The sequence below is a fragment of the Macrobrachium nipponense genome, chromosome 15 (assembly GCF_015104395.2).
Source record: "Macrobrachium nipponense isolate FS-2020 chromosome 15, ASM1510439v2, whole genome shotgun sequence".
Taxonomy (NCBI): Eukaryota; Metazoa; Arthropoda; class Malacostraca; order Decapoda; family Palaemonidae; genus Macrobrachium; species Macrobrachium nipponense.
The window spans coordinates 28,499,106-28,526,757 of record NC_087208.1 but is presented as its reverse complement, the minus strand read 5'-3'; the positions used below and the strand labels follow the sequence as shown (position 1 = coordinate 28,526,757).

Here is a 27,652-nt window from a genome sequence, read left to right as displayed (position 1 = left end):
AATAAAAACAAGGAACACCTATTCAACACTTTATTAACATGAGAGAACAAATTATTAAAAAAAACAACTATAGACTAAGAAACAAATGGGGCCAGTCAGATGGACCAAATGAAGACCCAAAGAGGGCCCCTAAAATGAAGATGTATTCCGTTATCTCCAGTGGGATTCTGCAGTTTCCTTAATTGAACAGTTTTTTATGCAAAGACGTTTAATATTCTACGTTGCATGTCACATAGAAACAACAATGAAGACTTGCGAGGAACAAAAATGTCAAAAATTTCTATTTCCCTGTAGAGATAATTTTTTTTCATCAAACAGACAGCACTCTTGAAATTTTACTATTTTTATTCACTAACTGTCATTTCGTTCAAAAGGATGTTCAATCTTTTGCTAATGGCTACTAATCTGACTTAAAACAGTGCTAACTGTAATATACAGAACGATTAGGAGAGGTAAGAGACGACAGAAATACCAAGTAGATGGCTTTTCTTTCTATTTTCAATTGAATTTTAGGACACCTCGGCTAACGCCGCATGGCTGTTCAAAATGTTTTAGGTCTGTACTCCCTCGTCTGGGAAAATTAAATAAGAACTATATATATTTACGACCACAGACAGTTAAAGCATTCTAGAATAACATCAATAATTAATCTTTAACCAAAAAACATACCTTAATGAGTAAAAAGTCGCGAGATATAAAATTTAATATTTTCTGAATCACGAATGTCTGCCTGCCGCCTCCAGACTCAGAATCCGAGTCGGGAGCCCGTCTACGCACGTGCTCCAACAACAAACATGGCAGAAAACGGTACACACTCCCTATTTAACTCGTCATATCGGAGGTTTCCGAGTATTGAAGTCATATTTTGTTCAGTGTAGTGAATGACAGTGGTTAAGTATAATGTTGATCCACGTGCATGATGTCGAAACGTCTTCGTAAAGGTGTATCAGGCCTTCAAAACTGCGAATTGATTTCTTGCATTTGAATGTTGTGGCCAGGCTGTGGGACCTCCCGGTGTGCCTTTGCTTTTTGGCAATTTGTTGGAAATGTGACAGTCTGGTCGCTTCCTCTGTTTACGGGTTGCCATTCCAGAATTCTCGGGTGCATCTTGCTGCTGCAGTCCTTTTCATTCCAAAGACCGAAAACATGAAGCCAAACCCACGTTGCGTTTCGAAGCTCAATTCTTAAAGCTTAAGCTGAAGCTTCCCTTAATTTGACGGAAACTTACTGCTGGGTCACTGTTATATATAATTGTACGTAGTGGGTTTTGGTAATGATCTTTATTTTGATTGGGTATTGTCGATGGTATTATCCCTAGCCTAATACCTAGGTAGGTATTCGTAAGAGGGCAAGACTCTTGCCCTAGGTACCTCCATACTACACGCGCCCCACACAATTCCACTTAGGTATAACCATAAGCTGTACCTTGTTACACGTAGTAATTAAGCTAGCTTTGATTAGAGGCCTAGCCAATTTTGGTAGTTGAAGCCTAGTGGTAGTCATAGGCCCAGCTTTAGCTATTGCCAACATAACCTAAGCTTTGCCTAATGGTTGTCATAGGGTAAACGACCAAGTGGACAAGCTGCGGCCACATTAACCGTGTTCGGACCCACCTTCAGAAAAAGTACTGGTAGATCTAGGGTACTTATCCGCGGCGGCCTAGACTATGGCAGTTGCGGTTTTCCTATGCAGTTTTACCTACTGAATAAGAATTTTAAGTAATATTTATTCGGACGACTGTATAACCCCCCAGGGGCCAGTACTTGGAGCACTTACAGATTAGCGGGCCCACTCGACCGCCGACCGAAATCGGCGGAAGAACACCAAAACCAATATGGCGGCGATACCAAAACAACAACAAACAAAGTAGGGAGCTACTACATATCCGCGACGATCGATTTATGTGTGCTGTCAGAAAGGCCGTGGCGGAACGGCGCTTCGCGCCCTTATCCGCAAATTTAAAGATTCTTGGCAGGCACGGCATGTTCTGGCAAGAGGTAATGGTTGCGCTGCGCGCGCTAACCACAGGGGTTACAGTAAGGCTACTTACCGTGGCGGAGATTTGGGTGTCGCGATACCAAACAACAACAAACAAAGTAGGGAGCAACTGGCCCGGTAAAGTGTAAACAACCCCAGTACTTAACACTGCAAAATACATTGGACGTCCAAATCCCTAGTGGATGTCGTATCCGCGGTTATGTTCCTTGCAGTCCGTGTGGACTGCTGCTGTAGAAATACCAAAGTACTTTAACACGTCCTGACATGAGATGGGCACCAGTTACGAGTCATAGGTCATGGGAGCAACACCTTGAGACATGAGACTCATGACTGGTGCCCATCTCCGGTGTCAGGATGTGTTAAAGTACTTTTATCTGAAGGTGGGTCCGAACACGGTTAAGGTGGCCGCAGCCAGTCCACTTGGTTGTTAACCCTATGGAAGGTAACCTTTGACAATGATAAACTTTAACTATTCTAATGGTGGTCCTACGCTATGGTGAGTTGTTAAATCAATGTTCTTAGGATACCTAGTAGTAGGCCTCAAAACTAAAGCCATGTTAAGAGGCATAGCCTAACCCTTCATGGACCCAGCTCCAGTGCCTCAGTGGCATGGTCGGTATTGTGTTGGTGCACCACCTTGGTGGCCGCGAGTTCGATTCTCGGATATTCCACCGAGGTGTGAGAAATATCTATTTCTGGTGATAGAAGTTCACTCTCGACGTTGGTCCCGTTGCTGAATAACCACTGGTTCCATGCAACATAAAAACGCCATACAAACAAACAAACAAACAAGTGGTTTGATCCAGGCCACCCTGGCCTATGCATAAAGTGATAGGTTGAGTGCTCAAGTAGGTTATACCTGTAGCTGTTATATATTTATATATAGGTTAAACTTATGACTATACTCTGTTTTTTTCCGTCTGTCCATCCGCCTGTGGTGTTTTTGTATGGTAACACTGCGTCCCGGGCTTTAGACAGTTACATTCAGCTTACATTCAACGATTATAATAATATCTTATTTCGAATATTAACGGTGTAATTCGCATACAGTAAATTAAGAAAACACTTTTCAGTTGCAAATGTACACCCAGATATCCTTTTATTTACCTAAAACTTACACACAGCGTAACTATCTAAAGCCCGGGATGCAGTGTTACCATACAAAAACACCACAGGCGGATGGACAGATGAAAAAAAAACAGAGTATAGGTAGGGTAACTGACCGAGTGGTGACATATCCACTCGTAGAAAGACCACCTTTTCACTCTATATTTAATTGGTGAAACAATAATACAATTAAATCTTTAAGCATACCATTAAAAAGATTGACGTTTCAACAAAATGAGATGTATGAAACCGCCATACGAAGTAAAATAAGCATGTGAAGTCTGTAAGGTATGGTTTTAAGGCATTTTTGAATCCAATATGGCATCCCTTCAGGACATGACGCTCGTCCCTCACAGAAAGGCCATGTCCTTCCCAGTGCTCATTTGAACAATTTTTGTGTATGCATGTAACATTTATTGATATTACTCAAGATTGTTGTTGTAATCAGCACAATAAAACAATATTTTGTTGCCAATATTAGGTAGTGAAAGTATGAGTCGTCTTATTCCCTGGGTCATGTTTTCAACTGAAATGTGTTGTTACCTTGTAATTGGTGGTTTTATCCTTGCTGTCATCACAACAGAAACTCCACAGTGCATATCTGAATGTAATTATACAATTTGTTCTTAATTCACTCCACATTCCACTTGAAATACATGAGTTTTCACAGCAAAACTGGTGGGAACAATTTTTTAGCCTTATTGTATATCTGGCTGTCATAAACATGCGAGCAGACGACGCATTAGTGAATTAGTTTGACAAAAAAAATTTCTATTTTGTTGCCAGCACTTTTCATTGATTTAAGTCCATATCAATATTTTGCCTTTTTTTTTTTAAATAATAATTATGGCTGAAATAAATATACCCTTTAATGATTGCATGCTAGGACTAGAGTCCCCGGAAGTGTAATGCAATCACCACTGATCAGGTCACTTATCTGTTTTCGCTATGTAAGAAATGAAAGGGGCCGACTTTGAAACAGACGGAAAATCGTCAATAGTAGAGGAAAGTTAACATTGAGACCCTTATGATTTGATTGAGAAAAGTGTAAATATATACCTATATATACACAATAGCATAAATAAAGGTAAATAAAAATATATAAAAACGAGAACTACCGACAGTAAATTAAATGGCCACTCAGCATATTTATATTTTAAATAACAGTATATAAATACTTGAGTTATTTATCAGTTTATATGGGTCTAAGTGCTAACTTCCTTATACTATTAACGATTTATGGTCGATTCAAATCTGGGCCTTTTGATTTCTTATGGCAATAAATCTTTGTTGTGGCCCAGGCCCAGATGATCATGTGACCTCTGACTGCATGGCCATGGAACGTAACGGCAAATGGAATTTATAAAATGCATTGTGAAAGGTCAAATTATGATTGGAATAAGATATCTTTCGTATTGGAAATTCATAACTTATTCTGAGTATTCAAAATCTTCACCTTAAATCATATAAAAGTAGGTGCTATAAGGTGTCTACTGTACAGGACATGACGCTCGTCCCTCACAGAAGCCATGTCCTTCCCAGTGCTCATTGAACAATTTTTTGTGTATGCATGTAACATTTATTGATATTACTCAAGATTGTTGTTGTAATCAGCACAATAAAACAATATTTTGTTGCCATAATATTAGGTAGTGAAAGTATGAGTCGTCTTATCCCCGGGTCATGTTTTCAACTGAAATGTGTTGTTACCTTGTAATTGGTGGTTTTATCCTTGCTGTCAGCACGACAGAAACTCCACAGTGCATATCTGAATGGTAATTATACCATTTGTTCTTAATTCACTCCACATTCCACTTGAAATATATGAGTTTTCACAGCAAACTGTGGTGGGAACAATTTTTTAGCCTTATTGTATATCTGGCTGTCATAAACACTTGCGAGCAGAACGACGCATTAGTGAATTAGTTTGACAAAAAAAATTTCTATTTTGTTGCCAGCACTTTTCATTGATTTAAGTCCATATCAATATTTTGCCTTTTTTTTTTTTTTTTTTTTTTTTTTTTTTTTTTTTTAAATAAATAATAATTATGGCTGAAATAAATATACCCTTAATGATTGCATGCTAGGACTAGAGTCCCCGGAAGTGTAAATGCAATCACCACTGATCAGGCAACCTTATCTGTTTTCGCTATGTAAAGAAATGAATGGGGCCGACTTTGAAACAGACGGAAAATCGTCAATAGTAGAGGAAAGTTAACATTGAGACCCTTATGATTTGATTGAGAAAAGTGTAAATATATACCTATATATACACAATAGCATAAATAAAGGTAATGCTACGGAGGGAAATATGAAAACGAGAACTACCGACAGTAAATTAAATGGCCACTCAGCATATTTATATTTTAAATAACAGTATATAAATACTTGAGTTATTTATCAGTTTATATGGGTCTAAGTGCTAACTTCCTTATACTATTAACGATTTATGGTCGATTCAAATCTGGGCCTTTTGATTTCTTATGGCAATAAATCTTTGTTGTGGCCCAGGCCCAGATGATCATGTGACCTCTGACTGCATGGCCATGGAACGTAACGGCAAATGGAATTTATAAAATGCATTGTGAAAGGTCAAATTATGATTGGAATAAGATATCTTTTGTATTGGAAATTCATAACTTATTCTGAGTATTCAAAATCTTCACCTTAAATCATAAAAATAGGTGCTATAAGGTATCTACTGTACTGGCACCCCCGAAAATTTGCAAGATTCCCCTGGCCACATCTCGAACAATGTCATTGTTTACTGTTGTTGTAAGGAAACTGTATCAGCATCTATGGGTACAAATGTTTTGTGGATTTAGCACAGCAAATGGGTACTATGTGTATTCAAGTGACCGCAAACATTGAGATGGTGTCAGTCGTCTACATGTAAGATGTTTTAAGTAAAAATTTTGAGTGTAGTGGCGTAAGTTAGCATTGCCCATGGCTAGACCTTCATTAAACTGTTTAATGGGAAATTATGCCTTTATTTCATAATTTAGGAGAAAATTACATACTTCAAGAGGAAAGTAGAGGTCTCAGTGTGAGTAGAGGTTTTGATGTGTTGCCTGGATGGGCCACAACTCTTGACTGATGCTCATGGGAAGTCAAGTACTTTTTCGGGAAGGTGGCCACGTTCCGGGAGAGGTGGCAGTTATGTCGGTGCTCGGTCATTTACCCTACTACCTTGCCCTTGTTTTTTGCTTGTCGCCGGCCCGAATATTTATTGCTTTTTTGTATAGGTTTTGTTCATGTCTTTTTCTATTTGAACCATTTGGGTGCAATAGTAATCATCAAATTCACTCACTCCAGGGCATTTCCTTTGTCTCTTGCGAGATACTGAAGAAATTTCCCTTGGTGAATATGAATTAAACAGGCAAACTAAACTGGCTTTAAACAGATAGAAAGTAATCACATCCTATCTTAAAGGCAGTAGGAAAGTAACTGATAGGTCACTGGACGCCAGGGTCATTCTGGGAACTACAATACCCAGTGACCTTGTACAGAAGCCAATAGTCCCTGGATCACACAAGTTCTTTTTATTAACTCTACCAGTTTCCAGCTTGGCGCTAACATTATCCTAATCTTAAGTCCTCAGGTTTGTTGGTTATGAAAAATACAAATTGATAAAAAATTTAACATTTTTACCTGTAGTATATATATTTACATAGTATACCAATATGTTTAGGGAAGTCTAAAAAATTTGATGTAGGCTGGTGGTAATTTTTTGTTGTGGGAAAGGGGGGGGGTTGGTTTCTGGGTTGGGGAAAACAAAAACGAGGAATAAGCGGAAGATTTTAACACCAAAATACAAAACAGCCAAAAAAAAAAAAAATTGTTTTCCATGTAAACATAAGAGGGTGAAAGAGCACTTACGGAGTGACTCGGGACGAGGTAGCTATCTCGAGCTCTGTTTTCTAAATCGTCCTATTTTCTAAACCACGATTTTCAAAAGTGGGTAATCAGAAAATGTGTTAAATAAAAGTATTCTAACCTAACAAACCCACCTAACCTAACCTAGGGGAGGTTATCCTTACTTGGGGGGCTTTGCCCCTCTGCAACCCCCCTCCCCCCAAAAAATTGTGCTTAAAATGACAAATTGTCTTACCTTATTGATGTCGATCTGACCTTAGAAAGCACGGCTTATCAGACTTCGGGGACTTTACTTCTCTAGGTAACAGCATGTTCTGGTAAAAAGGATAAACAGCATGTTCTCGTAAAAAGGATAAATCGTGATAGTACCTCATAAGTCTCAGTAGGCACACCTACGACTTTCCAACACAAAGGCCATCGTTGAACTGAAATTTTTTATGTTGGGAAGAACCTGTTGTCTTTCATGAAAAGCCAATCGAAACTTAGTACAAAAATATATAAGAGTTGTGACTGGGCAAAATCCATTAGCGAATAATATTGCATTACATGGACGTAGAGGACAACGATCAGTAGGTGGAGCTACTGCACATGTAAGAGGAAATTGTCACAGTGAACAATGGGGAGGGGTCAGTAGAAAGAAAACGAGCATACGAAGAAACAAGAGCGGCTCTTCGTGACAGTGGAAACATCAACGAAGAACTTAGAAAAAGTGTATTCTTACTGTGATTTGATTATTTTTTCCTCTGTTATTATGCATTTGCGCAGATAATGTATTTTGAATAATTATCTTTGCATTCACGTGTTTTACCCAAGGAAAATATAAATTACAACGTAGGAGGTGGGTGGACTCGACCGAAAAATAACCAGACTGATTACCTATAGTATATATGTTTACAAAGTAGTCCTCTATGTTTAGGGAAGTCTTTAAAATTTTATGTAGGCTGGTGGATAAAACTGCAGACTACTACGTACTACTACCCTCTAGTTCAGTAACCAACTGATAGGTGCAGATTGTGTTGTGTTGTGAGTATTAGTCCTTTGGGGATGATTTTAAAAACAGACAAAAGATGGTCAGTATAAACAAAACATGAACAAAGGAGGAAATGCAGAGTAAGGTGTCTGGCATTTCTGAGGGAATTGACTAAACCATATCTTTACCAAACCTAACCTTGGACACCATGCCCTAACCTGGCCACAGGGGCTTCACCTCCCCTGGATCCCCCCAAGTAATTTGTCACCCCTTGCTCTGCTTTCTAACCATGTGTCCTAACTTGGCTGGGTAAACTTCATTGTCCCTAACCCCCCCCCAAAATAATTTGCTACCCCTTATGCTGAATGCTACCCCAGACAAAGAAGATGGTAAATATTTGGACTGGCGGCTATCATGCCATTGTAGCAGTCTGCAGTTTTACTGGTTAATAGGGATTAAAGCTTTTGATAGGAAACATATCCCATCTCCCTCCAGATTCAAATTATGTAGAGAACAAAATGTTGTTAAAAAGAAAAAAAGTCTCATAAAAAGCAGTTGATAGTACACAAACAGTCTACAATGGGCAACTATAGTATACAGTAATTATCAACAGGTCATAATTAAAATAGTGATAAGCATTTACACACTAATGTATTATAATTACAAACAAAGCAGATGCAGCATTATAATATAAGGTGTGGTGATTTGTAAAGATACATTGCCTAATACAGGGTTTTGAATTATGGTGGAATCTAGTTTTCTGTTTTTGGCATCCTGACTAGAATTAAAAGCTATTTTATACCATATATATGATGTTTCAACATTGGAGAAAAATAAAATAGTGAAGGACATAACTGGGTATGTGGAGGCTTTATGTCCATGGTGTGAACCTAGTTTAACCAGGTTAGTTTTTGGCAGGGTTGGGTCCTACTGTACTGATACCCTATGAGGAGTTTGGTGACTGGTCTCCTTTGTAGTAGATATATTCTGCAAGCAGTTGAAAAGGTCATAAGATGTTTGCTGATGTCTTTTAGAGGGGGATTGTGCTACGTTTAACATTGTTGAATCTTTCTGGTGCCTTCCTCCAGGATTGTGCTTGCTACCAAGGCAATAACATGTTCCATTCTGGCTTACCAATTAAACCAGTGAACAGGAGGAGAGTGACCCAGCACATGCTTTCTGACAGTGCTGCTGCAAGTGTGCATACTAAGTTCTCCCCTGGTGAGACAACACTGCAGTCATGGTTCCCCACTGTCAACTCCTGCATTGTTGGTGGCGTTGCTGGAGTACTTGCAGTTTTTCCATCCCTCAGGTTAATGAGCAATCCATCTTTCACTCTTTCCTGCAAAAGAACTTGGTGCTGTAGAGTCTCTTGTAGGGTTTGCCTTGTTTGTTGAGATAATCCCCACAGTATTGAGCATAGACATTACTTCTCTAATGCAACTGCCTTAGACCACATCTAGTATCATTACTTAGTGGAGTAAGACCTGTCGACTTAGTAGGTGAAAAAATGCATTTTTTTGTTTATTGCCTTTCAATCCTTGAAAACCGAGGACTACTGCAGCTTTATACATTTCATGTCATTCAAAATAATTTCTGCTGTACAAACTTTTCCCCCCCACCCTATTCTACTTGATATTTCTCAAACTTACTGTGATACTGCTCACAATGTTCACCTTCAAGATTCTGTATTACTTTTTGATCTCATAGCCATTTCTTGGTTTTTTTACAATTCACCCTGAGATGAAAATGTAAATACTGTACATGTACACTAGACATCCATGTGGTTAACATGGCAGTCAAGTTGACTGCTGTCCATAAATATACATTCCTAATGGAGCTGGTGAATTGTGTACACTATTTACCATATAGTACATATAATGCTTATTATGAAGGGATAAGGTCAAATTTGTACTTATTGTTCTTAAATTTATTTTCTATAGATCCTTATGTTTTACCTTTAATTGTACTTACAACATTTCAGGTATCACAGGTATTCTAGGAATGGAGGCGCATGAAGTGAAAAAGAAGAAGAAAAAGAGCAGGGAGGTTGTACCTGAAGAAGCATCAGAAGCCAAATACTTTATTAAACCCTCCGAATTACCTGCCAAAGAAATAGATGCCTCCGAGTGGCCATTATTGCTAAAGGTGGGTAATGATTACTTTTCAGTGTTATGGGAAGTTTTCAGGTTTTTTTTATAGGCATAATAAAGAGTGTTATGAGAATACAACACATCCACATTATAGTATTTCTGGCATAAAAATAACCCCATTATAGTTTTACCGGCATATAAAACATCCCCACTGCAGTATAGTATTCCTGGCATACAAAGCATCCTTATAGTGTTACTGCCATTCAAAATATCTGTTTAAAGTATTCCTGGCTTGGGCTGGGAATGGTCATTGAAGCTAAGTAAGCTAAGTAACAAGGAGTTAAATTGGTGGTAGGTTGGTGATTGCCATGACACCACCTTTTCACCTGTTAGTAACTATTTACCATTTTTGGGTGCTGTCTGGTCAAGATTTCTGTTCTCTCATCAGTCACAGTTCTTAGTTTGGTTGTGAAGCATGGTGTTGTAGTATCTTTGCTTGTTGATTTTTTCAGCATGTCGGGTAATAGAACAAAAATTTTAATATTTTATATTTGAGCTTTTGAAATGCTACACTAGCAAGCAAAATGTTTGCACAAGAATTTTATTTCCATTGCAATGGGTTAGACTACTCAAACTATTTCTGTCCAGTAACTATCCTTCAAATAAGGAATCCATAGATTGCAGTGAATCTGTTTATAACACCTGCTGTGTACCAGTAATAGAAATCAGCAAACAGACTTGATAAAAAAAGATGAATGGAAATAAAAAAAAAGTTGAATGGAAGCTCATTCTCTTACTTGGGCCAAAATGTAAACTCTCTAGCACAGTTTTTGGATGATCTGTCCAGAGGTTTCACACTGTGATCCAGATAAATGAGTTCTATTGAACTTTGTTACTGTACTATAGGAAAGTATTCTTTGTCATGTTTTCAATAAAATTTTTTTGTTTTCCAGAACTTTGATAAGCTCAATGTTCGCACAAACCACTACACGCCTTTACCTCATGGCTGTTCTCCTTTGAAGCGCTCTTTACAAGAGTACCTCAAGACAGGTTATATCAACTTAGATAAACCGGCTAATCCTTCCTCTCACGAAGTTGTAGCTTGGATCAAACGCATCTTACGTTTAGAGAAAACAGGCCACTCTGGGACTTTGGATCCCAAAGTTACTGGTGAGTGATGATGTTTTATTTTAGGTCCCTGTACACCTTGGTTATGTATAAGTTACATGTGCAAAAGCTATTAATTCTCTAAGCTATGACTGCCCTTGAGGGGTGTACAGAAAATGTAACCTTAAGACTTTCCACTTGATACCAAACTTTGCTTTCTCTCAGCTGATCCACAATTCTTCCATCACAGTATGTTGCTACTGTATATGGATTTTTAGTAAGTTGTAAGAGCTTGGTAAATTTATTCCTGAAAATTTATTCCTGTCAAAGCCAAACCATATCAATCATGTCACTGAGGTATAGTAACTCTGGTTCATGTGACCAATCCAGTTTGATATAGAAGCTGTACTGCCTATATATTTTTCATTTGCAAAATCACTTATCAAAACTAATAGTAATAATCATAATATCCATAAGCGTTAGTGCTGTCAGTGTACCTCAATTGGTGCACTATAGACATTGCTTAAGGGTATTTGCAGTGTCACTTTGGCCCTTAGCTACAGCATATTTCATTCCTTTTACTGTACCTCCGTTCATATTCTCTTCCATCTGACTTTCCGCCTTATCCAACAATTGTTTCGCAGTGCAACTTCAATGTGTTCTTCCTGTAACACCCTTCAAACTTCTATACTGTCAATTTCCCTTTCAGCGCTGAGTGACCTCATATGTCTCAGCGCTTGGCCTTTGGCCTAAATCCTATATTCTATTTTATTCATTTCTATTCTGATAATTATAAAAGTGATTGTAAATCTCAAGGGGCTCTTTCATTACAGGTTGTTTAATTGTGTGCCTTGAGAGGGCAACGAGGTTAGTAAAATCTCAGCAGGGAGCAGGCAAGGAGTATGTATGTATTTTCCGTCTCCATGAACGTTACGAAGATATGCATAAATTGAAACATGTAAGTTTTCCTTTTAGAGAGATGTCATATGGAACTGCTATGGTTGTTTTGCCTAACTGTTTTTTTAAGTGTTTTTCGTGGTCATAATGCGGGTAGTGGACACAAAAAATGTTCTCTTATAACGTACTTTGACAAGTGGCCTTTTCTTGAGGGTAGCAGTACAGTAGTTATGCAAGTCAGTAATCATAGCTTACAGTAGATAGAAACTTAAGTACAGTAGTGTTGGCACTAGGCAATTCTTGTATCTCAAAGTTTTCGATACTGCAGTATTTTTATTGAGCCTTTTGAAATTGATTATAGAATTCAGTTATTAATGTACTTGTTTTTCTCTTGGGTTGTGGTTTGGTTGCTGAATTTTATATTTTAAAGGGGGGTTGATGTAAAACTTTTGTTGTTGACATGCTAGGTTTTATTTTCAGTTGTTTTATAATTTAATGTGTCGGGATGTTGTCTTGTGTGCAGCATAAAATTCTGATTTGATTTTTTAAAGATTTTAGATAGGATATGGTTTAAAGATTTTAAATAGGTTAAGTTAGCTAATAATATTGGAGGAAGTGATTGTATTTTATTTTCAGTATATATTTCCAGTGTATGAGTTTGATTATATGAGCCCTTATGGTAGGATTTGCTTACTCTTCTGTGCAATAATAGTTACCCACTCTAAATTTGATATGACATCACTTTGTCAGCATTTTGTAATTGGACGATATTTGCACATTTACAGTAAGAAGAATCCTGTTACGGGGTGTTATAATTAAATGTAGAACATGTTGAAAGTTCTGTAGTGCTTTCGTTTTTCCTGTTCCTTATCTGTGAGATGGGAACCAAATTAATACTAGACAAGTCTGCCCTACCCCATTGTCATTGCAAACACATTGTCTTCTCTTTTGGTAGACAATTGAGAAAATGAAGGGGGCACAGTTCCAGCGACCACCACTAATATCTGCGGTCAAACGGCAACTTCGTGTACGAAATATATATGACATGAAACTTTTAGAGTATGACCAGGACCAAAATATGGGTATGTTTTAATGATTGAAATTATATTAATTAGTTTTAAGGTTGGTAAGTGTGTGGGTTTTGTATGTACTGTAATTTGGTCCATATAACTTTTTGCAATGTGGGCATTCATCTGGTTTGGGGTCGTAAATGAAAAATTGTTAGGTGCTTGGATAGGTTTCCTCCAGAAATTCAATTGTATACTTCTCTCAGAGAAAAGTAACAATAAGTGTATTTTGCAGGTTTATGAGCAAGCTTCAACCCTTTTTTTATCCATTACAATATTTTGCTCTATGACAAAACTGAAAGAGCATTTCATTGAATGGAATTTTTTTTTAGTAATAAAAACAAGGAATGTCTTGGGTCAGTTATGCAATCTCTTTCTGCTTGTATTTGTTTTCTGACATGGTTTTATACCAAACTTGGAGAAGTACTTCTTAAGATGATGTGTATAGACCTTGTGTTAGATGTAATTATATAAAAAGAAAGCGAAATGGCAAATTAAACAAAAAAGACACCAAAGCAGAATGTTTGGAAAATATTGTATAAATTTAAAAGAAAAAGAACAATATTAGTGTTTAGAAACTTAAAAAGACACATTAGACAAGGTCACAGATTAACCAAAGCAGTATGATGATTAAGTTAAAATTTGAGAATACATGCATACCAGTACTTGAGACTGGGTTGTAGGGTTAAGAATTAATTATTCTATAATTTAGGACACTACAGAAATACCAGATGTGTTGCTGAGTTTAGAAAATGTTGGGTTGATATCAAGTAACTTAGGGCTTTTCAAGTTTGGTCATGGGATAATATTGTGATGTTTATGTAAATTTTATTTCAATGGTAAATGCCATAGTAATGTAAAGAAATGCCCCGAAAATCTGTTTGCAGCTTGTTATATATTTAATTTGGAGTGAGTATTGCAATATATTTGTTCTTTGATCGTATTAAATTGAATCAATTCCACTTTTTGGCAGCTTTTTCTTTGTGTTAAATTTAATTTATTGGTTTTTTTGGCAATTGAATATTTGACAACTACTTCAGATTACCTAGCACATAGGTATTTGTAATTAGTCAAATACAGTTCTCTCTTAAAGAGTAACCAACAATGACAATCAGATTATGCCTGTAATCCAGCAATGAAAGTCAAATCTGTTCCACGAAGTTGTTCGGTATCCAGTTATCAAGATTTGAGATTGTGATTCATGTCGTATATTAGTATAACAACTCAATTTGGGCCTTTTTTTTATGGAAATGCATTTATAACAGCAAAGCCTTTTGGTGCGTCGAAATTAGAATTAAGAATTTTAGTCCAATCTGGTTAGATTATTAAATTTGATTAGCCTTCTCTCATTTTGAAATACTGTATATATTAACACTCATATCTGCAGTGTGCGCCATTCAGGATGTGAAAGTAATTCATTGCTGGATGTCTTTTCTTATATAAGAAGAAACTGCCATGTGTAAATGTTGGTCCTTGTCATAACTTGGCTTGCAGGTATTTTAGTTATTTTGTATTTTGCAAAGGTAACTAAAGAAGTTAGTCATGCTACATAGTGAGTTTGGTTGATTGATTTATTTCACTGGGTTGTGTTGGCAACAGATCTGCTGTGAATGTTGAATTAGTATTTTGGTGGACCATTAAAGTTGTAGAAAGACTACATGTAGGAATTGTGATGTTTTTTATGCAATGGGTTCATCCTGCTTGTAATATCAAGAAAACTAGATATTTCTATTAGTCAGGATGTTGGACTTAATCTATTCCTAGGAATATCTTGGTGTATTACTGCCATATTTTCTATGGGTTCTCACAGCTTCATTTATCCTAAGCATAGTATTAAAATATTACACTGATATTGTTAGAAAAGATTAATCACTGAGGTTCATTTTGTACTTTATTGCTGAAATAACAGAATTACCTTTGTGAACCAGGTATTTTTTGGGTGAGCTGTGAAGCTGGGACTTATATACGAACCATGTGTGTGCACCTGGGTCTTTTCTTGGGTACTGGTGGTCAAATGCAGGAGCTTCGCAGAGTCCGTTCAGGTTAGTCGCATTCCTTCAGTGTATGAAGATAATACCTGTAGATGTAGAGTATCTCAGAAACTGCCCAGAATATGTATGATGTTGCAGCACTTTGAAATAATTTCTTATTAGTAAAATGATGTGCTCTTATTTCAGTTCCTTATTTTTGTTTCATAATCAGGTATTCATGGTGAAAAAGACAACTTGGTAACCATGCATGATGTGCTAGATGCACAGTGGATGTACGACAATCATCATGATGAATCCTACCTTCGAAGAATAGTTATGCCCATGGAAGGAATGCTCATATCTCATAAAAGAATAATAATGAAGGTAACCAGTTTTTCAAGGGTAACTGAAATCAGAACATTGTACTATATGTTTTATTTACATTTGCAACCTTAATATATATATATATGTGGAGGACATGCAGCTGAGAAATGTTGAGCTTCCATATTTAGTGCCTTTGAAATTGCAGATTAAATTTAGGATGAATTTAATTTCTTAGAAGCCGTCATAAATTACTGTTTAATGATTAATGTATTCTCATGGAGTTTGAAATTCTAAAATTGATATAGGAGCCATATAATTTTAACATTTTTCCTCTTCAGGATTCTGCTGTTAATGCAGTGTGTTATGGGGCCAAAATTATGTTGCCTGGTGTTTTGCGGTATGAAAATGGCATTGAAGTAGAGGACCAGATTGTTGTTTGCACTACAAAAGGAGAAGCTGTTTGTTTGGGTAAGTTCATTTGCTGTATCTCCAGTTATGATTTGCACCCATTGCCATGCACTTACCCGTAAAGACTGAGAAGGTTTTATGATGGGTGTTAAGTGTGTACCATCGATTGTGTTCCCTAAGAGATGCACTGTGGTCAGTAGAAAAAATTTTGCATTCTTCTGCATTGCTTATTGCCTTTTTGTCTGTTCTTTTATTTATATCCCTCAAACTTTCTCCTTTTATTTAAGAGCATCTTTCACAGTTAGTGGTATGAATCCTGGAGTGTCACACTATTCTAGACTTTGAGTCAAGCATGTTTCACTAGCTCAAAACCCTTTAAATTAACAATTAGTTTCTCGGCTGTGTGTAAGGTGTAATGTTGATTGTAATTGGTTTTAGTTCCTGTAGGTACAGTTCTCTACATTATTGTGTGAGAGTATGTCAAGGAAAATGTTTATTGGGCTGTGTTTGGTGGCATAGTGATATGCATTGATTTCTTTCCATGTACTGTTCTATATATGGATTTGATTTACATTATTATTATTTATATGTGCTTATAATTTGTTCTTAATTGTTTTAGGGCTGTTCATTGGAACATTGTTCTTACGCTGTGCACCTTGTCTAGGTTCAGTTAAGACTAGCATAGGGTAGTGTAGACTACTGTACATGAATTGAATTTGTACATAAACTAGGTACACATTTATTGAATTTATGCACTGAGTTTGCCTTATTACCCAATTGTACAAAAGTGTTCTAGAAACTTCATCGTAAAAGTGTAGAGTTCAATACTGTAATATTAGCAAAATGCATAGGTTTTTAATTTATAATTATGTTTTTGTTTACTTTTGATAAAAGTAAAAGGTTGAATAACCTAATTGATACTTTCATATTTGTAATTGCAGCAATAGCTCTGATGACTACTTCCACAATGTCATCGTGTGATCACGGGTTTGTAGCCAAGATCAAGAGAGTACTCATGGATAGAGATACATATCCACGGAAGTGGGGACTGGGACCAAAGGTATGTGGGTTTGAATAATAAAGTTCTTTGCAGTCTTCACTCCCCAATTTTTTTTTTCTCCCCCACAAAGCTATCTAGCTACAGTAGTATTTTATGGTTTCCATTTTTCAATTCCCATTTAAAAACTAATGTTTTGAACAAGCAATTTGGAAGTCCAGCAGTGTCATTTCTTAGTAAGTACATTTCAAATTTGATATTTAGTTTGGCTTTATTGTGCTCTACTAAACAGGTTAGTAGGTTACAAGGACCTTCATATCTTTTTTTTATGCTTATTCAGTGGCTTGAGAACTTCGTCACAAGAACCTAAAATCTACCTCTGAAATAAAATAAATTACAGGTTATGAGATATTATAATTTGAGAAATGCTTGTGAGATCTTGTCCAGGAATAATAGAGAACACTAAGATTTGGTGTCTGACTTTTTATTAAGGCTTAATTTGTTATTTCTGCAATAATTTGAAATATTTTTTGCCCTGAATTAGGAAGATCTTGTGTGTGATCCCAATACACTTTAGTCTGATTAAATAGAATGCTGTCAAGTACAGCCATACCAATAAAGCTTGTCATCATTATAACCATAACAGTAAAAGTTAATGCCATAATCATAATTCACAACAGAAGAGAAGACATGGGTGTGAATCACTTTGAAATGAGTAATTTTGATATTTTATAGTGAACAACCATTAGAAAATAATGTGATTACTGTTTAGAGTTGAAATATTGTTGAATAACAGTTAATTCTTGTATTGGGCTGTATTTCAATTTACACTTCTTTATTATCAGGCAAGTTTGAAGAAAGCCATGATTAAAGAAGGTTTATTAGATCATCATGGGAAGCCAAATGAAAAAACTCCTGACAAGTGGTTGGCAGAGTATGTAGACTATCGAAATACTGGAAGCGCTGCACCCCCTGGAGTATCTGCAGTGAAAGTGGAGCCTGTTGAACCTTCAGCGGAGTCTAGAAAGGTAAGAACTGTTAGCAAAAAACATTTGGTTTTTTGTATGGACATATACCTTGGTGTTACTGCTGTAGCCTATGTGGACGGTTTGCAGATATTTATGGGGTGTGATGGTCAGTAGGTTTCAATTTTATATTGAGTGGAAATTTTGTTTTTTTACCAAAAATTACTAATTAGGTTGAATTTGAGGTTGGTAATATTTTTATCACAGTGGTGCCATGGTTGAGAAATGAATATGGAACTTTTAATGTCATGCTAAGAGAGAAGGTTTGTCAGTCTGGTTCATATAATTGAAGATAATGTAGGAACACTCATTGTGTTGCTAAAGCTGATGCTATTTAACTTGATTTGTTAATGCAATTTTGCTCTCATCTGTGTGTGCCTTCCAGTTTGTTACTTTGGGCAATGGTCTGAGTGGATGTTTTCTGAAAATACAATAATAGCATTTGTTTCATGTAAAACCATTACTCATAAGTGAGCCCTCCTTCCCTGCAAATGAGTCCCCGTTAACTGTACATCAACTTATGTTCAGGAAGACAAAAAATAACACTGCACATGCAAATACTTAAGAAAAAATACCACTGGACATGCGAATACTTAAGAAAAAATACCACTGCACATGCATAGACTGAAAGACAAAAAATACCACTGCAAATGCATAGACAAAGACAAAAAATATCTGCACATGCATAGACTACACTCCATCATTCTTCAGGGCTCATTTTTCCTTGCAATGGTATGCGCAGAAGTATACTAAGTTGTGTTTTCAGGATTGGCCATAATTTGCATTTGTTTAGTTCCTTTTCTGGATACTTGTTCTCCATTCAGATGGTGGTTTGTAGTGATTTGTAAATTTCTTTATTGAGTTTTTATAAATTCTCCCCTCTGGGTAAATGACATAACTTGCAATCTTGTGTTAGTGTTATTTTCATTTCTAATAGGTAATTTCCATTATTCGTATGCATTCTGGAAATCTTTGGTTAGTGTGCCAGGCTCATGTCACAGCCATGATTGGTTTGTTTGTAGATGAGTTGACTGGGCCTGCCTACTCTAGCATCTCCTTCAGTGTTGCCCTCACCAATATTGATATGCTCATTATTTTTACTTCGTTGTTCAATTTATGCATCTTTGACAGTTATCACAAAGGAGGAAGGTAATGAAACTTCTGAGCCCAAGACACTGCTAGCCATGAAACCACTGAAGGAAGTGTGGTGAACCTAAGTTAAGGCCATGGGTGATGTTTGTCAGTTGGTTTGATTCTCACTGGCTGGAAGCATCTTGTTGAGAAGACAGTGGGGTCCTTTTGAAATCTTTTATGAGGGCAGAAATTAGAGTTGGAGGTTGAGCAGCTAGCTTCTGGTTTAGGTTGATAATGACAAACAACAGGTAGATTGATGACTGTTGGAGGAGTAGGAGCTTTGAAAAAGCAGCAAGAGAGGAGGATTGGGAGTTGCAGAGGTGGAGCTGGCAAGCTACTTTAGTCGGCAGTACAGAGCCCTTGGAGCTACTAGAGTGGTAATGTGAGGAACAAATAATATCAGGAGGAAAAATCATGAGAATGACTGTGTAGGAAGCAGGCAGGTTTGGTTGTAGAAGCATAACAGTTCCTGGAAGTAGAAAAGTCATCTGGAGCTAGGTGAGCAGCAGGCATTTAAGAGGTAAATTCTAATATCTGTAGGGGTAATACTATTGTAACAAAAGTTTTGTTGCCTTTTATTAGTTAAATGGCAGTTACGATATTATTCAAAGCTGTATTTTGGATAAAAATAAAAGCAAAGGAGCAGCTGTCTGCTGCCTGGAAAAAGCATTGTTGTTTTGGCAGTTTCGATATTATTCAAAGCTGTATTTTGGATCAAAATAAAAGCAAAGGAGCAGCTGTCTGCTGCCTGGAAAAAGCTTTGTTTTGGCATAACTAGTAATTCCAACTTTCAAGAGTTACACTTGGCCACAATTAAATTTGTTTGCTTAGTTGTATAACTTTTGTGTATGTACTTTATTAGGTTTTGTACTATATTTACAATTTGAAAGATTTGTCAAGTATCCTAAATGTTCTGCTATGTGGTGGTGGTAATTTTATGTTTTATTAGTGTGGTGAACTATGCAAATGATTCTTGGGAAATTATTAAAATATGAATGATGTAGCTTCTATTAGTAATTCATTTCAGTGTGATACCTCAAACCATGAAGTAAACTAATGCCTTTCTTGCTATTAATTTTAAAAATCTTTTTTGCAAACATTGACTGCTTGCTCTTGGCTAAAAATTTCATCTGGAAAAATCTCACAAAATCAAATCAAACAGGCCCTCACCTTCTGTAGAAAATGTGAATTTATTATATACAATAAAAGTTTTAGAGCACCAATTTATTTTATAAACTGAATCTCCAGTGGTCTTCCCATTGCAAATTTTATCACGTTTTGCTTTGTTTACTCACACCGCCTGTGGTGCTTGGCAAATCTGCTTCCTCCCCTGCCATTTCCTCTGATTCATGATCATCTCTGATAAAACCTGCTAAAAAAATTATCTAAGGTAGGTTTGGCTATAAGCATTACCATGTTCACTACAGTCACTATCAGAACTATGTGATATTTCAGATCTACAACTATTATGGTCATTTCCAAACAAAAGCCTTTGCACTGCTTCATCATTGAGAGAATTCTTCCTCCCTTCATGGCATTTTCATGGTTACTGAAGGTCTAGCCCTCGTTCCTAAGTTGGAATTCAAATGTTGCAATTTATCACTAGAATGTAGAAAAAAGCTCCTTACAATGACGAGGGAAATGCATTATCTATTACAAGCTGCCTAACTAGAACCAAAAGTATAACTGAGGAGACTGGTTCCATGTCATGGATGAGACCTTTTAATGAAAGTCCCACGCAGCTAAATAGTTGAAGGGTTAATTCCAGAAATTTGTTGATATTGTTTTGGGGTAATTCATATAAGTAACCATCTATAAAATAGCTGTATATATAAAACCTCAATAAAATAGCTGTTTGGAAGCATTTGCTCTAATCAAATGTAAAAGTAATTTAGTTTAGATCTTAATTTCACTTTTAAAAGCTAAGTTTATTAAAGTAAAGGGACAGTCCCAAAATTCTACAAAACTTGATTTCATAGTTATACAGTTGTTAAATTTTTTGACATTTTATATTTCTTGAATAATGAAAAATATAGATTCTATTTACATGCAACAAGCCTTTTATTAAATTAGGCTGCTGTATATCATGAAGTAAGGCATATATGCCTGCAGCTACTGGTTCTGGTGGAAATTTCAGAATGGCTCATGTCTGCAGTTATTGGTTGTGATGGAATGCATCCCTGATAGAATTAAGTAATTTCCTTCAAATCCTTTGACCTAGTCATGTGAAGTTTGTATTTTCAAGATATTGAGCTTGAGTGATTGATGGTAATTGTTTTTTAACCCCAGCGCAAAATATGTGATGACTCTGATGACAGTGAGACCAAAATGGACTTAGCTCAGTCTTCTGTTGGAGACAGTTCATCAAAGAAGGATAAGAAGAAGAAGAAGAAGAAGAAAAGGGAGGAGGATGAGGAGGAGCCAGCCTCAGTTGTGATTAAGCAGGAAGTTACTGAAGAGCCTCTTGGAGAGGAGACTGAGGTAGGTCAAGAGTTGAAGCATTTTGAAGATAAAACTTTTTGGGCCATGAATATTTGTTGAACACCTTAGATGATCTAATATCTGTATAATAGGTTGGGTTTGATGAAAAGTTGATGTACAATGTGTTGGTTGTTAGTGAAAATACAAGTTTCTGTGTACAAATTCCATAGTATAAGGGGGTTTATGAATCTTTTCTCAGTGGTCTAATGAAATGTTTTAACTCGTTGGCACCTCAGTGTTACAGACATAAGGGGGGTCTGCTCTTCCTCTTAAATAACAAAGATGGATGTATGGCTTACTTGATTACTAAGTACCCTGGAGTCATATGATGAACGGCATTTCAGTGTAAAGTAAAGAATAACCCCCTCATAACAATTATTCTGTAATTATCTGTAGTATACCATATTAATTTAATTTTAGAGATACATTTTTAAAAATGTTACTTTTTAAATGTAAATTTAACAATGTACAGCAGCCACTTTACAATATGTTACTATATTGAACACCATGGTTGGAACTTTTAAAATAATCACATATACTTATGAAACCAAAAACCACAGAAGTACAAAATATAAGTTTTTTTGAATCTTAGACTTGGCTTATCACCTAATAAATTGAGTTTTGTTAAATTTGCATGTCTGGAATTTAAAGGCACCGAGTCCTTTCATGCTGAGTTGATTGTTTGCCCATCCATCCTGAAGGATGAACTATTTCTTATTCAAAATGAATCATTATAACATGATTAATCTGCTAGCCCAAGTGTGCTTACCACGTGCGCCAGTGAGGAATGAAAAGGAATTTATTTCTGGTTTTTAGAAATTCAGTTCTCGATATAATGTGGTTTGGATCTCTCAATAAGCTGTAGGTCCAGTTGCTAAGAAACCAGTTGGTTCCTAACCATGTAAAATCTAATCCTTTGGGCCAGCCCCAGGAGAGCTGTTAATCAGTTCAGTGGTCTGGTAAAAACTTAAGATATACATTAACATATTTACTTTTTTTGCAGAGTGGTGAAAAGAAGAAAAAGAAAAAGAAGAAGAAGAAGGAGCATAAAGAGGAAGAAGCTGATTGAAAAAATTTAGAGCTTAGAAGAAGTTAGACATCATGTGATTCAATGGCTGTTACATAATTGTGTGTGCCCGTGCAATTGTGAGTGTGGTGTAATACATTTTGACCATTGATTGTGTAGGTGAAGAAATTTACACCTCAAGTGCTTCTTGTGTTCATGGAAAGGGTTGTAGTAGGAAACCCCACAAATAAATAATTGCAGGTTTGTATTTCGTGTCGGGGTGGATTTTCTCTTTTGGTCGGGCCTTGTTAATAGTCGACTCCTTTTGCATTTATGGTCTGAATCTGTTGCAGAGCTTAAATTTCTTGAGCCTCTGGATACATTAAATGTTATATCTTGCAGTTGGTAGAAAAAACTTGATAGTATTATTGTGTTAGTGTGTTTTTAAATTAAAGGTTCACTAAATTAGGTTTTTTAAAGTAAGGTACTTGAGCTGAATAAATGAATTGGGTATTGGTGCTGAAGTATTGCTGGCCTCATGTTTGGCTATGTGCCACATTAGTAAGACTATTACACACTGCCACACAGCATTGAATTGTTTGCAGACACTTGTGATTATTGGCCAGCTATGCAGGATATGTATATTTTTTTTTAATTAGTCTTGTATAATTGCAGGGCCACACCATTGATCATGTACAGTTTGTACATGCTTCAGAGTAGCTATTTGTTAATTTATCATTTGTTTTATAAAAATTTTTTTATACTATTTTCTTCTGAGAGAATATATTGAATAGGCCATCACTGTGTTTTCCTTTACCTGTGTAAAACATACATCATTTGAGTAATTATATATTTTTTTCAGATAAGTCTTGCACTGTCTTGATTTTGTGTGCATTGTTTCTTACTACGTATATGTAATATTTCATTGAAGGCCTTGAGTGGTGTCCAGAATGGTAATGCTTTGAGCAACTGAAATATATTTTGCTGACTTATGAAGTGCCATTTCTTTTTGCATTTGTTCTGCCTTTTGTGTTTCAGCTGTGAAGCAGCATTGCAATCCCTACTTTTGAATTTCTTTTCTGTCACTTTTTTGTATGCATAAATGTTGGTGGTTAGGTTATCAAGCCTCTAACTAGTGGAAGATACCTCTTTGTTAATAGCTGCATTTGATACAAAGTAATTATATTAAATTTAATTCTGTATATTCCAAAGAACAAGTAAAATATTTTGTGGAACCCCCTATTTAGACTTGACAGTAAACATTTTTAGGTATGTAGAATAACCAGTGCCAAAGAGTATTGGTATTTGAATGCAGGTCAAGAGGAGATCATTTATAATCAAAGATTATTCACTTACTTGGTATTTGTCGTGTAGTGATAGGCTGCGTAACATTCTCCTAACTGATGTTTTGCAATATGGGAGTGTAGGCAGTAGCAACCATAGTATGGCTTTTGGAGTAAGTTGCATATATTTTAAAGGTGTTTATTACTAATACTTTATGGTTTGTCTGCTGTGTATATGTATGTTGCATTCCTGTTTAAGTTTTCTTGGGAGAATTTTGATAAAGTGATTGGAACAGCAAGTGCTACCAATAACAGTTTTGTGGTTTTTCTGTATAGTTTTCCATTTCAATTGAATTATTTTTTTTGTCTGTGATAGATACAGAACCTCATGGTATTATAGGTCATCTTATATAGGTGAAACATACTCGTTAGAGAGTATTACAGGGAAAATAGTAATGCCGTTATTGCAGATTTTGATTCATCTGCAGGAGTAAAGGTGTTTATTTGTCCGTGTACTAACTGCCATAGTTACTTAGATTTCATTGTTGAAAGTCTTCAGGTAGAGGATAGAATCCAGCTGTCTGTGTTCAAGAATTTTGCAATAGGTTGTAACATGTTTACACCAGTAAGTTTAAGGAATATCCTTGCTTCTCAAAAATGTGTAACTAAAAGCTAGTCAATAAATAATTGCAAAGCTGATGTCTGACTGACTTCTGGTTGCACAGACTATATTCCCTCTAGCAGATTGTTGAGAAGACCCTCCACTTGATATGTGATGAGGAATAAAAGACGCCTTCAGTTGGCCTTGAAAGTTGGCCAATCGTGCCAAGTGATGTGCCGAACATGAACCCTCCATTAGTCATCAACTCTTGATTTGTTTTTCAGCTAAAGTATATTGTTCTAAGGTTGTGCTCATCCCCCTCCTCATATGCCTTATTAAACTGCTCAAAAATATCTTAGACAATTAAATTCACTTATTTCATGTTAATAGCTTTTAGGAGATTGTGCATTTGTTGTTGAAATTGCCTCTTGTCATGCATGTCCTTTGACCTATAATTAGTGGCTAATGGTTTCTGATTGTTGTAAAATTGCTCAGAACTATTAAGTGTGTCTGGGATAAAAACTTTTTATCTAAGGGTTGGGTTCATAGATCATATGAAAGTGATAATGGAATCTTATTTTCCATAGGAAATGTGTTTAGTACCTGTTGCAGTTTATCACAAGTCACAAGTCATGTAGAATAACTGTCTAATCTGAGGGCTGTCTGCACTATAGTGATGTAAGTTATTGTCTTTTCAGATGAGATTTGTTGTGATACTCTAATATTTACATGCTCTGAAAATATCAATATTTTTTATTGTTTGAGACAGCTTCAATCCCAGTTCTTATGTTATCTGTTAATGCAGTCTTAAAAAAATAAGACAAGTGATAGGACCACACATCACTAGTATTAGTTTTTTCTTAATAAACAGAAATGTTTGTATGTTTTTTACTTTTAACCTTTGTCATGTTCAAATTTGCAGAAACATGTCAGAAGTGAATGTCAGTCATCTGCAGTTGATTTTAAGTGTGCTAGTTTTACGGGCCAGTTAAAGTAATACAGTTCACTGAATCAAAAGTTAGCTCAAGTATTACTGGGAATATTCTTATCAGTAAAATTTGGGTCCTGTATCTACCGTCAGTTCTAGGTAGATCTTTTCTAATTCAGAATGCAATTGTTATTTTTGATTAACTTATTGGGAAGCAATTTTTTTTTGTGTGTTTCTCATTGCTGCATTTGTTGTGTACTGATAATTTCAGCTTTAATTTTTGTTTAATGTAAATTTTGAAATTGACATAAAACAAGGAAGTATAATTCAGCTTAGGCCTTTGTGTTCCAGATAACTTGACCTCCAAAGTAATGAAACATGGTAGCTAGGTGACTTTATTTTGCATTTGCTGACTGACTGATGTTCTTTACTTATTGGTATCAGTTACGTATGTGCTACAAGCAAATATGTGGGTTATGGCTTAGGGTAGGTTAGCAGGGTTATGTAATGTTAGTTATAAACAGAATGGGGTCTAGTATTAATACTTTTCCGAAAGTTTAAAAAGCACCCTTGTGTTTTTTGAATGCCTCCACAGGCTGTGATGTAGTTTTGTGTAGATATCCTTGGCAAGGAAGGTAAATTGTGGCCTTGGTCTCCACTGTAAAATGAATCTGATCTGTTAACAATATGTCTTAAGGTCATCAAGTTAATTCCTTGAACCTGGAGTGGTCGCAAAAGTAAAAAGCAAAGAATTAAGATTTACTTCAGTGAATGAATTGAAAGTTTTTTTATGTGGACTACATTACATATAAACCTCATTGGCTGTGAGTTCAATTCTCTGCCATTCCATTGAGGTGTGAGAGATGTGATAGAAGTTCACTGTGGTTTGGAAGTCACGTAACGCCATTGGTCCCATTGCTGAATAAACACTGGTTCCATGCAATGTATAAACATCATACGAACAAAATAGACAATGCATTACTTGGCCCAACCTTTCGAAGACATATATATAAGGCATTTGAAGACACTAAGTTTTCCCAGTATCTTATAAGATGTCTAGACTAAGTTTATGCATCAAACCTAAATTTAACAGCGCCTCAGTGCCATGGTTGGTATGGTACTGGCGTCCCACCTTGGTGGTCGCTGGTTCGATTCTCGGCCATTCCATTGAGGAGTGAGAGATGTATATTTCTGGTGATAGAAGTTCACTCTCAACATGGCTCGGAAGTCACGTAAAGCTCTTGGTCCCGTTGCTGAATAACCACTAGTTCCATGCAATGTAAAAGCACCATACAAACAAACAAAACAAAAATGAAACCTAAATAAAGTTTACCCAAATGTAGGAGGGGTGCTTGAAACTTCTAAAGCCACAACCCTTCAAGTCCAAGTCTGTAAATTCATGGTCGGCAGCACACGTTTATAGTGTGTGTGTGTGTGACATATAGTTCTGCCAACGAGGCTAATATGTTGTTTGATGTACCTTGTGTGTGTGTGACTGATATAATAGTTGTGCTAACAAGGCCATTAAGTCGTTTGATCTACCTTCTGATCATTGTCTTGTAGGAATGGTGCCTATTTTACAATTTTTTTCCCTCTATTTTGTCTGAATTCTGATTGGGAATTTGTTAATTTAAGCTTATCCTCTGCAATTTAATATTTGCCAAGTAAAGTTATTTAGATTAATGTTGCAATGACTGTCCTAACTTTAGGCTTCTTTAATTGTTTTGATAAAGTTATGTATAAAAGAGTACATATTTTCTTTATGCACTGATTATTTCTACAATATAGAATTAAAAGTGTTCCAGGTGATCATGCAGTTATCCCTGAGAGTGGTATCTGCAGTCCCAAGTTAACTTTATTTTTTTGTACATGAATTTAGTCTAGACATCATATACGAAGATAAGTATTGGGAAAATTTGGATTGTCTTCAAATGCCCTATAGATAAGTCTTCGAAAGGTTGTGTTATGTAGGCCACATAATTAAGTGGAAATACTCTATATATTAACATTAACTGAGGTAATTTTTCTACTAACTAATTAACTGGTAAATTTTAATTCTTTCCTTTTTATTTTTGTGATATCTCCAGGTTTAAGGAATTAACTTGCAGACCTTATAATGTTAATGTATGAGGTTCTTTATTTCAGAAAGGAGACCAAGGTCCTGGTTTACCTCTCTTGTTAGAACTACCAGCACAAATCCTGCCTCAAACCCTTCTCGAATAGGAAAGTGGACCCTGTGGGACTGTACAAACTTGCATTGGTTTCCAAGTCACTTTAATAGCAATGTAAAGATTGTCTGCTGGTTGTAAGGCAGTAGTATGCATATGCTGCTTTGGGCCTTTGGTCCCAGCTGGGCAACAACCTTACACGTATAATGTAA

General features: G+C 36.2%; 1 protein-coding gene across 1 annotated transcript; it reads left to right on the top strand.

Moving 5' to 3' along the window:
• The first annotated feature begins 668 nt into the window (after window positions 1-668).
• On the top strand, window positions 669-25,224 carry LOC135227055 (H/ACA ribonucleoprotein complex subunit 4-like). Its single transcript, XM_064266867.1, has 12 exons — window positions 669-807; window positions 9,936-10,099; window positions 10,998-11,214; window positions 11,985-12,109; window positions 13,004-13,130; window positions 15,044-15,157; window positions 15,318-15,469; window positions 15,748-15,877; window positions 16,759-16,877; window positions 17,660-17,842; window positions 21,263-21,454; window positions 22,458-25,224. Exons 1-12 carry the CDS (start codon window positions 723-725, stop codon window positions 22,521-22,523), a joined length of 1,674 nt encoding a protein of 557 aa, XP_064122937.1. The 5' UTR covers window positions 669-722; the 3' UTR covers window positions 22,524-25,224.
• The last annotated feature ends 2,428 nt before the right edge of the window (window positions 25,225-27,652 follow it).